The sequence below is a fragment of the Falco rusticolus genome, chromosome 1 (genome assembly GCF_015220075.1).
Source record: "Falco rusticolus isolate bFalRus1 chromosome 1, bFalRus1.pri, whole genome shotgun sequence".
Taxonomy (NCBI): domain Eukaryota; kingdom Metazoa; phylum Chordata; class Aves; order Falconiformes; family Falconidae; genus Falco; species Falco rusticolus.
In genome coordinates, this window is record NC_051187.1 from 34,101,030 (window position 1) to 34,116,351 (window position 15,322).

A 15,322-nucleotide genomic window follows, 5' to 3' on the forward strand; every position below is an offset into this window, starting at 1 on the left:
GTCTGGATGCGCTGAGCTGGCTGAGCAAAGCTGGAAGCCTGAGAGCACCAGGCTGGGAAGGGGATGGCAGAAGCATGGGTGAGCGGGGACACTGGCTCAGCCAGCAGCACCCTCTGCAGTCAGCTGTGGGCAGCGATGAGACCAGCTCTTCGGGAGGAAAATCTCCCTGGGGCTGTCGGGGACACCGAGTGTGTGATTTTGATAGGCACCTGCCTGCTGGGTCTGCAGCAAGTCCCAGCCTCTGCTCTCCCAGGAAGATCTCAGCTGCTTCCTTGCTCTGCCAGGTGGGAACACGTGTGGGGCTGCAGAGCCAGGCCCAGGAACCAGCTAACGCTGGCAGCCTGCCGTGGTGAACGCTACAGCTCCAACAGCTCCACCGGTTTCGAGGCCACGGGGCTGAAGGTAGGCGAGGCAAGGGCAAACGGGGCCAGGCATCACCCCACGCCTGGTGCTCCTCATACCGGGGTGGCTGCTGCGTGGCAAGGGCAGACTCCTGCCATGGGGACGCTGGGATCAAGGACAGCACTGAGCTGGTGGGCTGGAGGAATGACGACTGGTGACTGGTTTCTCCCAGCACAAGGAGGACAGGGAGGTGCTCAGAAGGGCTGAGCTCTGGCCCTGTCACCTCCACACAGAGGAGCACCGTTAGACAGAGCCCCAAAGCCCCTCTGCTCCCATGGCAAGAGTGGAGGGACATCCCCTGCTCCCTGCAGGGTGCTGGTACTGCTGCATGCCAGGCACCACTTGAGGACTCCCCCCAGCACAGGGTGGGTGCCATTTGAGAGATGGATGGATGCAGCCGTTACTGTAGCAACGGGGATGAACTGCTCCTGGGCTGGCTGCACAGCGGCGCTGAGCTGAAACCGCCCCACATTGAAGTGGAGGCTGATGGAGGGGAGGCAAAGCCGAAGACTCTGAAATCAGAAAGTGGGGAAGCAACAAATGAGCAATCAGTCACTGCTTCTTGTAACGCAAGAACTGGGGATGCATGGTGAATTGGTCCAGATAGTAAGTTTACCACAAACTAAAGGGACTATTTTTTTCACATTGCATTATTAAACTCTGCGACTCATCACCCTGGGATGCTGCGGAGGCCAGACACATACCGGTGAGTCCAAAGGCTGTGGAGGGCAGGTCTGCTGCAGCCCAGACTGCTGAGAGCTGGAGGGGAAAGAGATGGGCTGCAGGAGCCTGGGTGCGCTTTTGCCTGGATGGCACATTTCACAGCTGACAGAGCCAAGAGCTCCAGGCAGTATCCAAACAATAGCTGAAGTGTTGCATGGTAACACACAAATGTCTGGACCAAATCCAGAAGCTCTCACTTGGCTTTAAACCAGTCCTTTTCTCCCAGCATCTTCCCACAAGGAAAACCCCAGGAGACAACCTCCAGGTTCCTCTCTAAAAATCGATGGAATTGCTTGTTGGCATTTCCTTGCTTTTCACCTCAGCACATCTCTTGTTGGCTTTCAGTGCTACCCAAGCCAACTGACGCAGGTACACGCCAGCCAGCATGGTGCCAGCATGGCCCAGGATGTTTCCTGTCTGTCCTGTCCAGCAGCTGTCACGGTGAACAATAGATCCGCATTTTCCTGGATAAACACAGCAGGCAAAAGCTGCAGATGCAGGGCTATGAGGCACTTGACTCTGCTGGTAATTCCTTTTTCCAGCTGGATGTCATCACTAAGGTCTGGTGCAGTATCTGGGCGGCAGCATGGCTGAGGCTGTCCATGAGAGTGGTCAAGAAGGATCTGTCCACGGAGAGGACAGTATGCAGGGCAGGTTTATCATGGGTGTAGGAAGGAAAGACAAGAAGAAGATGCCTTAAATACTCAGGGAAAAAAAAAAAAAAAAAAAAGACTTTATAGATGTGTGGGTTTAAGCCAATTCAGGTGCCAAACCCCAATTTCCTATTCAGTATTTCTAGAGCCTTTCAGCACCGGAGTGATGACTGTGAAGCATCCTTTGCGGGCAGCTTGAGAGGACGCCTTCAGCTCACTGCTGGCCCTGTAAGGCATCGCCATTGCAGGTGGTCTGTTGTTGCCGAGATGTCCCAGAGATGGAAGGCGCTGCTTCTAAAGTCAGGCACCTTCCAGCCTCAGATTTCACCATGTGTGATGTTGCCAGGTGTCTGAGGCCGGCCGAATTATTGGAAAAGCTCTAGTGAAGAAGAAACAGCATTAGTTACTGTTTACAAAAGCCAGAGGTTAGGGAAAAGTTTGTTGTTTCTTTAAAAAAATAGTTTTACAGTAAACCAAGAAGCAGTGTTTCATTGTCAAGGCCTGATGCCTCCAGATGTTTGAGCACTGGGCTGTAATTTGCCAGGTGTGCTGTCCAGATGCCCGAGCTACACCCTTTGCATTGGTCGTGAAAATTCTCTTTAGAAATCCCAGCTGAGGGGGACAGCTTGAAGGTGCTAAGCATTTTTTAATCCAGTAAAGACAAACCTGAGTGAAGACATGACAGCCATCTTCTGATTATTTCCTCGAGGCCACTGGGAAACAAAAAATTATCAGTTTCATTTAAGCAAAAAACGTTTTTTGTTAAGAAAGCCGCAAGGTTGCAATGCTGGCTGGAGGGCCAGGCCACCTCGAGAAATATTAGCATCTCCTTTACTGTCAGTGTGTTGAAAATCAAGTTAGATGAGCGTTTTTCAAGGACAATCAAAACATACTTTGTGCAACAACATGGCAGAGGCCAGAGTGGCCGGTGCCCGTGTCCCTGGCTCCGTGCTCCCGCCACAGCCCGATCCCAGAGCCGGCGGTTGCCCTGAGCATCCCCGGCTCGGGGAATGGGAAGAAGGGGGTCGATCAGCCGTACCTACCCACAGCCACCCTCCGTGGCCGGCACCCACCCATCCCTGCGGTGCCCGCAGGCGCTGCCCTCAGTGCTCCATTCCGCCCCCCGTTTGCCCTGCACTTCTCGAGTCCCCGACCCCTCGCCCTTCCCCCCATCCCTGGGTTCGTTCACCGCCCTGCACCCCGATAGCGCTGCCGCAAACCCCACGAGCCGTGAGACACGCCGGTGGGGCGCTTCCCAAAGGCACAAACCGAGGGCACCCCCACCCCCCCACAGCCCACTCCCTCCCTGCCGGAGGCGAGCGGCCCCCGGCGCCGTCCCCGGCCTCACGGCGCGTGTCGCTGCGGCGGCTGCCCACGGGGACCCCGGTGGGCGGGCGGCGCGCGGGTGGGAGCTCCCCACGGCCCGCAGGGGGCGCTCTGCAGGCGGGGAGGGCGGCCGCGCGCGCCGGGGGCGGGGCGCCGGGGGCAGGCCGGGCCGGCGGGGGCGGGGCTTCCCGGACCCCACGCGCTGCCCGCCCTGCCCGCACCCCGCAGCCGCCCTCGGGCACCGCGCTGCCCTTCTTCCCTGGTCCCCCCGAACTGCTGCTCTAAACGCTTGTGGGAACGTTCAGACTTTTGGGCTTTTTCAAAGCGTTTTACCCTTACCAAAGCAAATGTAAGGCCTTACAGCCACGGCCCACACTGCGCGGTAAAGAATTCCAGAGTGATGCTCGTCTTCGGGTAGAGAGGCATCCTGCCACACCCCTCGCTATGGTCAAGGAGATCTTTGAGCAAAAAGCTCCAAATTTCCAAAGTATCACTCAACACCGGTCTGAAAAAAATGACTCACCTGTCTCCTTGACTGCAATTCATCCGACACAGCTGTAAGAAGCGGGTCTGGAGGGCGGCAGGCACGCTCTCTCACATTCTTGCATCTCAGACCCAATCCATCGCACTGACAACAAACAGCCCACATTGTAAAGCCACCAGCAATGTGGTCATCTGGTTTGAGTGGCCTCTCAACCAGAATTTACTGGGCGAGCAATGACCCTCCTGTCACCTGCCCACCGCAGGAGTAGCACTGGCTTCCTTCCATCCTTGCAGGCATGCAGTGTCCCCAGCATAAGGGGTTTGCATCCCCACCCCCACCCCGGGTCTGTCTGCAAACAGAAAGCTGCCCGTGTGCACAGCACAGATCCAGGGACCCGCTGCAGGACCAAACTGGGTGTCACAGCACAGCCTGGGGCTTGGCTGTAGCCTGGAGCTAATTCACTCATGGTGGCTGCACTGCCCTGAGGTCTTGAAACTCACACCTCGTGTGTGCAGGTGTCCTGGTTTCGGCTCGGATGGAGTTGGTTTTCTTAGTATCTGGTGCAGTGCACAATGTTGATAGCACACTGATAGTCCCAGCTGTTGCTGGGGGATGTTTATACCAAGTCAAGGACTTCTCAGTTTCTCAGGCCCTGCCGGCGGGAGGGCTGGAGGGGCACGGGACACTGGGAGGGGACACAACCGGGACAGCTGACCCCAACTAGCCAAAGGGGTGTTCCATACCATGGGATGTCACGCTGAGTGTATATACTAGGGGAAGAAGAAGGAAGCAGGGGGGATGTTCGGAGTGATGATGTTGGTCTTCCCAAGTCACAGTTACGGATGTGTTTCTAGGCACAACCAGCGTGCCGCAGTGGCAGCAGCTCTGGAGCCCTCCCAGCGCTGCCCCAGCCCCCCCCAGCCAGGCAGCCTGTCATGGATCACCTCCAGCCCCTACATCCGTGATGCAGAGGCTGCCAACAGCTTCCCCCTCTTCTTCACCCACCGCATCAGCACGGTTGTCAACGTCTCCCCGGAGGTGGTGAACACGGGTGCATCAGGTACCTGTGCATCCCCGTGATGGACACCCCCACCGCCCGCATCTCCAGCTACTTCGACTCCATGGCAGCTAAGATCCACAGCATGGGGACACGCGGGGTCAGACGCTGCTGCACTGCACTGCTGGGGTGAGTGGGTCCCCACCACCTGCTTGGCCTGTCCAATGAAGCACCGCTCCATGTCCCTGGGGGGTGCCCACACCTCGGTCGAGCCCTGCCATCCCATCATACAACCCAACAGCAGCCTCTGGCAGCAGGTCATCGGCTACGAGTCATCATCTGCTCTGGCGTCAGCAGGCTCCAAATGATCAGCTCTCCATCGGGGATGATACTCAATGTTTATGAAAATGAAGTAAGAGTAATGCTGCTGCTCTGCGTACAAATGAGCTCTTGTAACCCCTTGGCAAGAAACCAAGGGAAAGCCAACTGCAGTTTTCCCAGATCCATGCTGGAACATTGAAAATAAACTCTTCTCATCTAAGGGGGGTGGAGCATGAAGTCTTTGCCACTGAAAGTTGGGGGATTTGCAATACAACCAGCAAGTAGTGGGGTTTACTATAAATAAAATCAACACAGTTTAAGCTATGCAGTTATTTTTCACACATCATTAGTATCAGAGTCTCAACAGTAACTCCAAAACCATCACGTGTTCAGAGAGTGTTGTTTTATTCCAGCACAAACTGTGCTTCCAATACAGGACAGAAACTAGCTGTGAGTCAGGATATTTGGAGTGTTACCAGCGTTTGTTTTTCCTAACTGGGATAGGACTTTGGGTTTTGAGACAGCAACCCTAAGTCCACTCATCTGCTGCATTCCAGAGAGGGCAGAAAGATCAGACTCCAGCACCCCAGCTGGGAGACACCCAAGGATGCCCAGCTTTCCATTATCACACCCTTTCTCTTCACCCACCCAGCTGCACCAACCCTTTTTCAGAAGGTGCCTTGGCCTCCCTTGGGAGATCCGCGGTTATTTGGGTGAGCTGCTCGCTGCTCATAAGGAACCCCATTTACTCCTGGTATGCTGGGAAGTCGAGATGGGAGCAGTAAGAGGAAGCCTGCTGTCAGGTTGAATCATTGCAGCGAGGTCATCATGTTGTTATAAACTAAAAACCTGTCCTGGACACACTTTGGCATCGCTCAGCAGCAAACCATGTATTAATTCTGGTTTATCACAGCATGAAGTTTTCTGCTCCAGCAGCTCTGTCAAGTGGAAATAACAGACCTATTTCAGGTGGGAGTAGGGGGCCCTGGGCTGGCATGTGTGATTGAGGGGTCCCACAGCCCCTGGGTCAGCTTGAGGGGTCCCAGAGCCCCTGGGTCAGCTTGAGGGGGTCCCACAGCCCCAGCTGGTGCAAGGCATTGTAACCAGGTGGGTGCCAGTCTCTTTTCCCAAGTAGCAAGTGGCAGGACAAGAGGCAACGGCCTCAAGTTGTGCCAGGGGAGGTTTAGACTGAATATTAGGAATAATCTCCTCATCGAAAGGGTGGTCAAGCATTGGCACAGGCTGCCCAGGGAGGTGGTGGAGTCACTGTCCCAGTGGGTATTTAGAAGACATGTAGATGTGGCACTCAGGGATGTGGTTTAGTGGTGGCCTTGGCAGTGCAGGGTTAATGGTTGGACTCGATGATCTTAAGGGCCTTTTCCAACCTAAACAGTTCTCTGATTCTAGGATTCTATATCCTACCAGTAGCACTATGGGGCTGCTCCTCCACACCCACAGAGAGCAACCTGGCGAACTAGCTCTCTGAGGGGCTCAAAGCAGCTCAAGTGATAGCTGTGGTGGGTGACAAAGGACCTTGCCTGCCTTTGAGTGTGTTGCTTTTCTCCCATGGCACCTTCTAGAAGCAGAGCAAAGACCTGACTCCTCATGGACACATAAGAAGTTCTTCTTGGAAAACAGAAACATTAAAGGGAAGGGACAGAATGAGATGGTTGGGTGCATGGGTATCACAGAGAGCATCGGAGATGTGGTGGATCTCTTGGAGGAGCCCTGCATACTGTGTGACCCTGGCCTTGGTGCTTCTCAGACTGGATCTCTGACCAGGCAAGGGTGCAGCTGGTGAGTGTAGAGTCATCTCCAGCCCTCTCTGCGCCAGCTCTGCAGCTCAACACCAGGATATCCCTATAGGGAACAACGGTGCCACAAACTCTGGCAGGTCCCACAGATGTCTGGCTCTTGTGTGCTGGTCACGAGGGCACCGCTGGCTGGGTTCCAGGCACAGGCACCAGCTGTCTGGGGAGGGGGAGAGCAGGGCTGTGCACATCTGGATGTGGATGGAGGCTTGTTAAGATGGGAGTCCTGACTGGCTGGCAAATCTATGGGGATGAGGCAGGTCCAAGGCAAGGCCAAGCTGGGAAGTTGGGTGAGAATCCAGCTCCAGCTCAGCGGGGTACACAGCCAGCAGCTGTGGATCAAGGGTGGGCATCTCAGTTTGGATGCAACTCAAGAGAAGTGGGAGGAAGGAGCAGGGGGTGATGCTGCTGCCAGCTGTTTCTTGACCACTTCTTTCTTCACAGCCACCAGAACCCAGGTGAGACACCTGCACCTGGCACCCAAACCCACTGACCCAAGCTCTCGGTCTGTATCAGAGACCCCTACTTTACGATGTAAAGTTATGTTATAAAACCATAGTATATGACTTAAAGACATTTTTAAAGCTCATGTGATTTCATCTTCTAGAAACTTGGCTACAGGCAGTCAGCAGCTTTCTCAGAGCAAAGCCATGAGCCTGTGCCACAGAGAGCGAGCAGTAAAGCCAGCCTGCCTGCCCCAGAATGGTTCAGAGCAAATTCTGCAGGGTTTTTTGCGTGCTGAACCAAAGAACATGGGACTGGAAGAGAGTCTGAAGGATCATCCTGTCCATCTCCTGGCCCCCAACCAGGCTTGGGCTGCCTCAGGCATCCTCAGATATTGCTCACCACTGCTGGACATTGCACTTCTCATGTCATCTATCCTTGGGCCAGGCTGTCCTGCCAGGGGGAATGCATTTTTCTTAATGTCTACCCTAAAAAAGGCTTTGCCATAATTTCAGCTCCAGAGCCAGGACAGTCCCCGACACCACTTGAGGACTGTGATGCGGTAGGTTTAAGACCACAGCCCGGCATATGAGGGAAGAATATCATTTACTGGTTTAGGCTGCCCAGCTTAGCAAGTGTTTGTCCTTGCTGCCTCCCAGCTGCAGATCCTGTGTCCCTCTGTGCTAATGCAGTAAGCCTCCCGACATCCCCGAGGGCAGCAGTTAATCCCCTGTCTTGAAACACAGAAAATTTCCACCGTGTGGTCCCAGGCACCCAGCTGGCATGCGGTAAAGCCACCCTGGATCTCCTCTCCCCTGCATGGAGACACGCTGCTCCTCCACCAAGGGCAGCAGCTCACAGCTCAGTCCCCAGCACGCATCAGAGGAAGATTTCAGCAGCAGTTAAACAGTAGATCCAGAAGAAACTGTCCAGCCAGCTCTCATTACAATGCTGTCCCATCAGACACACCTTTATTTCTCCTACCTCATACTTTCACTCTTCACCTGGAGCTCCTTGCCAGCCAGCACCTCCAGACTGGTGGGACCAAGCCCATGGAGGTGCCACCCATCCTTGCTGATGCTATTCACTGGCTTCAGAGCTGTTACCCCTCCTTGCATCTCCTGTCCCCTCTGTGCATTTCAGGATGTGGAGCACAGAAACCTGATGGCAGTGCCCATGTGGGAAGATCAAGCAGCATGTGCCACGTGCCTGCTACGCAGTTAACCCCAGGCGGTGGCATCTCAGGGGTTAACAAGCCCTGGCATGGGAGTGCCTCAGCCTGCCTTCAGTTGGGTGTTCTTTAAAAAGAGGTGAAACCCCAGAGGATGCTTGGCAGGGGTTGTGGAGATACACATGGGCAAGGAGAGGCCCCCATATTTGGGGGCACAAGAGCTGCAGGACCCTCAGAGCCCTTAGGTGTTCGTGGCCCTGCCAGGGCGATAACCCACCTCAGTACCCCCACACCCTGAAACCAGGGCTGGCGAGGGGCTCCAGACCCCAGCAGGGACTGGGAAGCTGCTGCCTGCCGGTGGCTGAGGCATGGGGACACACCTGCCCATGCAAGGGCTGTCCCCACCTGGCAGCACTCCTGTGGGGCTTGTCCTGCCCCATGCCGCAGTCTGCTCTCCAGAAAGGTGTCTGAGCAGAGGTATCCCAGTCTGCTCCCCAACCTGTGGGATGCCTTTCCCTCACCTGGCTTCGCTGGAGCAGTGCCGGACCCGGCACATGGGCAGCTGCCACCATGCCCATGGGAAACCCAATCCTGCCTGCAGCCAGAGCGGAGGAACGGCTGGAGCGAAGGATGCCACTGAGCTGAGATCACGGCCTGAAATACCCAGAGAGAGGGCCACCACCCCACCAGGCTAGCCCACCCACTGCTGCCAGGCCCTTCATGGGCAGCATCAAAGCACACAGCTCCAGCATAAATGCTGCCCACAGGACCCCCGTGCCCAGCCCGGCCCCAGCCACCAGCCTGCACAGGGACACCGGCAGCAGCTGGCCACGCTCCCCGCAGCAGCAGGGCAGGGGGCCAGCCCCATCAGCACCATGATGCACCAAAACCAGGGCGGACAAGGCACAGCCGCTGATGCAGGCGGGATGCGAATAGACCCTGGTGCCAGCAAATGAGTCAGGGGGCGAGGACAGGTGGGTGTTCCCCAGGGAAGGGCTCCTCCAGCCCAGCGATGCCACATGTTTGCAGCTCCTGCTCCTCCTGTCCCCTGGCAGGGCACAGTGTGGGTTGGAGCTCCCGGGAATGCCTGGGAGGGGAGTTTCCCCCAGCCCCAGCCCTGGAGTCACACCAGGGCTTCCCTTTTGAAAGTAACTGGAAAAACCAAAATGACTTTCAACCTTCCGCGTCACGGAAAAGCCTCTGAAATGTGAGCCCAGAAAGCAAATAGGCTTGTGGTTGCTGCTCTTGGCCGGGGCAGGGGCTATTTGCTGATAATGTGGGGCCCCTTGAGTCCTGGGGCACCCCGGGATTATAGCACGGGCAGGAGCCCACCAGCACACTGCGACAGCATGGCCGACTGCCCTTCCCTCGCCCTGTGCTGGGGAAGCAGCTGTTCCTGGAACGCTTCTGGAAGCAGCCTCAAAATTTGCCGCCCGTATGAGTGGAAGAATATTGCTGTTTGGGAAAGAGGGCGGGAGCAAGCAGGGAATTTTCAGGGAGAGCGGGTTGTGCTTGCAGGGTGATGTGAGTCACAGGGCTGGAGAAGGACCGGATGGGTGACACCAGGAGACAGGATGCTCATAGCTCCCCAGCGTCACGCTGCCCTGGGGCAGGGCGAAGCCATGCTGCCGCTGGCCAGTGCCAGGTCCCAGCAGCAGTGGCCATCCTCTGGACACGTGCGAGTGACTCCTCTCCCCATCACTGCGTCCCTGCGTCAACCCTGGGGCTGGGCTGCTAAACCACAGCTGTCCCTGCACAGGAGCACGGAGATGCCAGGCACAGTGGGCACGGTGGTCCTGGCTTCCCCCGGGTGCTGGGACATGCTGAGGCATGTCTGTGCCTCAGTTTCCCACCCCTGCACTGGGCAGTTCATCCCTTCCCACCACGGTGCCAGCGGGCGCTTTGGGTGGGAGATCACCTTGGAAGCTGAGGGTGGAGTACAACAAAAATAGAGCTTTATTTCGGGACAAGTGCAATCAGAGCTGGGTCCTTCGGCCCTGGCGCAGAGACAGTGAGCACGGAAGCAGCCACCACACGCAGTGGTGCCAGTGCACCCGTCACAGCACATCCGCACGTCTGTGCTGGCATCAATGCCAGGGCATGCATACACTGGGACGTCCCTTTGCCAAGGTCAGCGTGTGCCATGCCACAGCCCAGCACCATCCCTGAGGGGTGGTGAGTGGGCCTGAGCCGTCCCTGTCCCCTTTGCTGGGCTCTCACCATCTCTGTGAGGGAGCCCTGGGGACGGGCAGGCAGCCCTGCCCCCCCACATGCCTGCTCCAGCCACAGCAAGCCAGGAGGGATGGGGCTGGAGCTGGAGCCGTGGTGGCAGGGAGGGCACGATGGGGACAACAACAATGCGGCAGCACCACCACCAGCCCCATAGGATTGGCACAACACAGTGGGGTTGGGGACACGAGAGGGGACAGTCACCCACCCCATCCCTGGGCTTTTTGTTTGGCCACAAGAGCGGCATGTACACACAGCCCTGGGTTTACTCCAACCAGCAGAGCTTAGTAGTGGTGCACACACACATGCACACACGCACACACACGTGCACACACGCACACACATGTGCACACACAGGCTGCTCCGTGTTTCCCCAGGCAGGACAGCAGTTGGATGTGCAGAGTCATGTATCTGCAGCCACATCCCTGAGCATGCACAGCCTGCGTGTGCACATGGGGACACATGTGACCTGCTCACCCACACTGAGCCTGCGTGCACACCGGTACCTGTCAGCCTGCATGCACACACACACACACCCCTGTGCACACAGATGCGTGAAGGTGCATTTGCACACACAGAATCTGCACAGATGTACCTGCAGAGGCTGCGCGCACACACACCTGTGCACACTCGCACATAAAGCTCTGCACAGACACACTTGTGCACAGAGTACCTGTGCACGGCAGCACACCCCTGCCCACATGCATGAGATCTGCTTGCACATGCAGAGCCTGCGCACGCCAATACATATGTGCACACCGGCACATACAGCTCTGCGTACACAGCAACACACCTACACACACAGAACCCGTGCACACCAGCACATGCATGCCCACATGCACATACAGCTGTGCACACTCACATGTTTATACATACAGAGTCTATACCAACACACATGCCCACATGCATGAGACCTACTTGCATGTGCAAAGCCTTCACACACCAACATACCCGTGCCCCCACGCACACATAGCCACACGCAGAGACCCACGCACACTTACAGAGCCTGTGCACACCCAGCCACGGAGCTGTGCACACAGACCCCCTTGCACACGCACAGCCTGTGCACATCAACACACATGTGCACAGACCTGTGCCAGCCAGCACACGTACACACAGATCTGTGCACGCCAGAAAACACGTGTGCACACAGAGCTGCACACACCAGAAAATACATGTGCACGCAGAGCTGTGCAAACCAGCACACATACACACAGATCTGTGCACACCAAAAAACCAGTGTGCACACAGAGCTGTGTGCACCAGCACGTGTGGACACCAGCACACCTGTGTGCACAGTACCACGCACACCAGCCCACCCATGCACCTGCAGAGCTGTGCTTCCCCTCCGCCCCCATCCCCAGCAGGGACCCTACTCCCGCCTGGGGAGGCCCCGTCCCAACCGCGTCGCCCAGCGTGCCGCGATGAGGTCTGGCTGGTGGTACATGAACATCCCAGCCAGCATCAGCCCGATGCCCACATAGCTGAGCCCGCTCAGGTGGCTGCCAAAGAGGAGGCGGGAGAGCAGCAGATTGCCCACCACAGTGACGTTGCCCAGGACGTGGACGGTGAGGGCGGAGGTGAGGGAGAGGATGCAGTAGGTGGCCAGGTTGTAGAGGACGGAGCCCAGGCAGCTGAGTAGGATGCAAGCCCAGAGCGTGCCGTCATAGCGCAGGACACCCTCCCAGGAGGGACCCACCTCCAGCGCCACAGCTGCCCCGAAGAGCAGGCAGAAACTGGGCAGGGAGGTCAGGCAGAGCAGGGAGAGAGCATCCAGCTGGTCCTCCTGCAGCAGCAGACCTGGGGGGGTGGATGGGGACAGTCAGTGGGACACCTGGACCGTCCTAGCAGGGACATCCAGCCTCCATGGGGCACCCACCGATGCGAGTCCCTGCACTTGGTGCCTGGGTGGTTAAGAAATGCTGTGTCACCAGGAAGGGGGAAATTGCGGGGGGCAGCCCCTTCCATGGGGCTGGGGGTACCTTGGCTTGGGGGGTGCTCCAGTTTGGGGGTCTAGGGTGCCACAGGACAGGGTTGCATGGGGCAGCTTCCCCACCCCGCGTTGGAGGAAATACGGCTTCCACCCCTACCCTCCCCCAAACCTCTTTTTTCAGCTGATTTTGCAGCCAGCAGGAACATTTCTGGGCATGTGGCCTGACCCCTCTGTGTCCCCATGTCCCCCCACCAGTCATCCAGGGACAGCGGGCACAGCCGGGCTGGCTGCCATGCACAGGCAAGCACAGAGGGGCACGTGCTGGGTCCCTGGGGGGACAGAGCAGCCCCCAGCCTCCCTGCGGCCCCCCTCCTTGTCACACAGGTGACAAGGGAACCATGGTGGGTGCTGGACAGTAGCATCCCTTGGGTGGCCACAGCCCTCCCCGCCCCCGGTACAGCCACCAGCAGTGCCCCCGGGACCTTGGCACGGCACAGGGCGTGCGCCTGGCACTCGGCCCCACGCCAGAGCCCGTCCCCCGTGGTGCCCAACTGAGTCACCAGAGGAAACACTCCCTTCCCGGCCGAAAAACAACCCAGCCGGCTCTTCTCCGCCACCTGGCAAGGACATCTTGGCCCGGGAAGCACCGCGGCTGCCGGACTCCCTGGGCATGGGGACAATGTCACTCGGCACAGGGACTCACAGGGGACCTGGCAGCCCACAGTGCTGGCGAGGGGAGACCACAGGGATGGGGCAGCCTGGGTGTCCCTGTAACAAGCTTAGGTACAGCCACCCCCCATGGCCCCAGGACATGGGACAGTGTCACTGGGAGCCAGCAGTGCCCATGGGTCACCGCAGGGACACCACCGTATTTGCTGGTCACTGACAAAGTGGGATCACAGCAGCTCAGGGCCAGGATCACAGCACAGCCCTGAGGGAGGCATCTGGGTGCGCAAGGGTGGCACTGAGGTGGCACCAGGGACAGGGTGGGCAAGGGGTGGCACTGGGGCTGGGGTGACGCTGGAGCGGCACCAGGGACAGGGCAGAGGGTGGCACCGGAGGACAGAGTGCCACGTAGCTTGGGGTGGCAACAAAGTGGCATAGGGGCCAGGGAGCATCACCAGCACCAGAGTGGCACTGGAGTGACACCAGCACCCCTGCGCCCCAGGGGCTGTGCCAGGGGAGGGAAGGCGTGCAGGACAGGGACAGGCAGCTGGCACTTACTCTGCTGTATGGACTTGAGAGCGCGGAGGACGGTGGCAGCCAGGAGGAAGCCACAGCCGGGCTGGTAGAAGCAGAGCCCGCCGGCGATGCTGCAGGCAGCCCCAGCGCAGACGGGCCCCATGGCGGCATACTGCAGCGGGTGGTGCCGCCGGCCCCCCAGCAGCCCCGACAGCAGGAGGGTGACCAACGGGGTGGTGGTGGCCACTGCCTGCGCCACGTCCAGCTGCACGTAGCTCAAGCCCAGGTTTCCCAACGCCACGCTGGTGCAGAAGGTGAGGCTGAGCAAGTAGATCCTGGCGCGGGGCCGGGGGGCTGGCGGTGACGGTCCCCGTGCCCAGCCCAGTGGGTACCCCACGGCCACCCCCGACAGCATGTGGAGGGACGACAGCAGCAGCGGGTAGCGGAAGCCGTGGGTGGCAAAGATCCATTTGTTGAGGCCGGCCATGGTGGTGCCGGTGCCCAGCCAGGCCAGGACGGTGAGGGTCAGGGGCAGCGATGGCCCGGGGGGTGGCCGGCCTCCCCCTGCCTGCCCTGGGTCCGGTTTCCAGGGCCGGAGGGTCCCCTCGCCGGCTGTCATCGGTGCTTCATCGCCGCGGCGGGACCGCAGGCACATGGGCACCAGCTCCGCTCCCCCCGGCTCTCCGCTCTGCCCCGTCTTCCCGTGCCGGGCTGAACGCCGCCGGCCCCGGCAGGCGGTGGTGACGATGGCAGTGGCGGCGACGGCAGCGGTGGCAATGGCAGTGATGGCAGCGGCGGTGATGGCAGTGATGGCAGTGGCGGCGGTGGCTCCTCAGCTCCTGCTGGAAGTGGCGGCTCCCGCCCGGAGGGTGCCCGGGCTCAGCCCCGCGGTACCGGTGCCATGTGCGGGGGAGGCGGCGGCCGGGAGCGAGCGGAAAGTTTGGCGATGGCGGGCAGCGGAGGGAGGGAGGGAGGCTCCTCCCCACGGGCCGCCGCAGCCTCACGGCCGCCCGGCGGGGGGGTACGGGGGGGGCACGCCCGGTGCAGCTGGACCTGCTGGGAACTGGTGACCGGGCATCCCCACCGGGGCGGCTGGGCAGCCGGTACCGGAGCCGGGCGGCCTCCATGGCGACAGGCGGCGGGATGCGTCAGAGCCCCCCCCGCCCCCCGCCCCAGACTCATGCGTGCGGCAGGGCCAACGCCATCGCTCCCCACCGCCCGGGGTACCGGACCCCCTGCCTGGGCCCCACCGCCCCAGCCCCGCTCACTGCCGGTCACCCCCGGCAGCTTTTCGGGGTTGCATCAAATCGTGGGGGGAATCACGCAGAGGCACACCCCCAGGACCCCCCCACCCCCCGCCCCAGGCTGCCACGGTCCCCAGCCCTCGAGGCGGGGGGGATCAGTGGGGAGGGCTGGGGGTCCCCCTGAGGGTTTGTTTATGGAGGTTGGCCCCCGGCTGGCAGCTTGCGGGGGTGAGCAGCACTGGCTTGGGCACCCCAACACCGGCTGCTCCCAGCAGCCACCTGCCCCATTCCCAAGTGGGGCTGGGACCAGAGGAGCTGCTGGTCTCAGCACTCCCATCCCGCTGTGCCCGCAGGACACAGGGCATTGCCTGTCCCTCCTCCTCCTCCTCCCTGGGCGGATTT

General features: G+C 59.3%; 1 protein-coding gene across 1 annotated transcript; it reads right to left on the reverse strand.

Moving 5' to 3' along the window:
- Positions 1-10,265: 10,265 nt before the first annotated feature.
- Positions 10,266-14,876, reverse strand: SLC35E4 (solute carrier family 35 member E4). The gene is made up of 2 exons (XM_037376251.1): positions 13,719-14,876; positions 10,266-12,361 (listed from the first exon to the last, which is right to left on the reverse strand). The coding sequence occupies exons 1-2, from the start codon at positions 14,329-14,331 to the stop codon at positions 11,934-11,936; spliced, it is 1,041 nt and encodes a 346-aa protein (XP_037232148.1). The 5' UTR covers positions 14,332-14,876; the 3' UTR covers positions 10,266-11,933.
- Between the last annotated feature and the right edge of the window lie 446 nt (positions 14,877-15,322).

Excerpts from the sequence above, each read along its gene's own strand:
- SLC35E4 (XM_037376251.1), bottom strand. The coding sequence starts at position 14,331 with ATGTGCCTGCGGTCCCGCCGCGGCGATGAAGCACCGATGACAGCCGGC. Across the intron at positions 12,362-13,718 it reads TCTCAAGTCCATACAGCAGA|GTCTGCTGCTGCAGGAGGAC; the intron begins GTAAGTGCCAGC and ends CCACCCCCCCAG.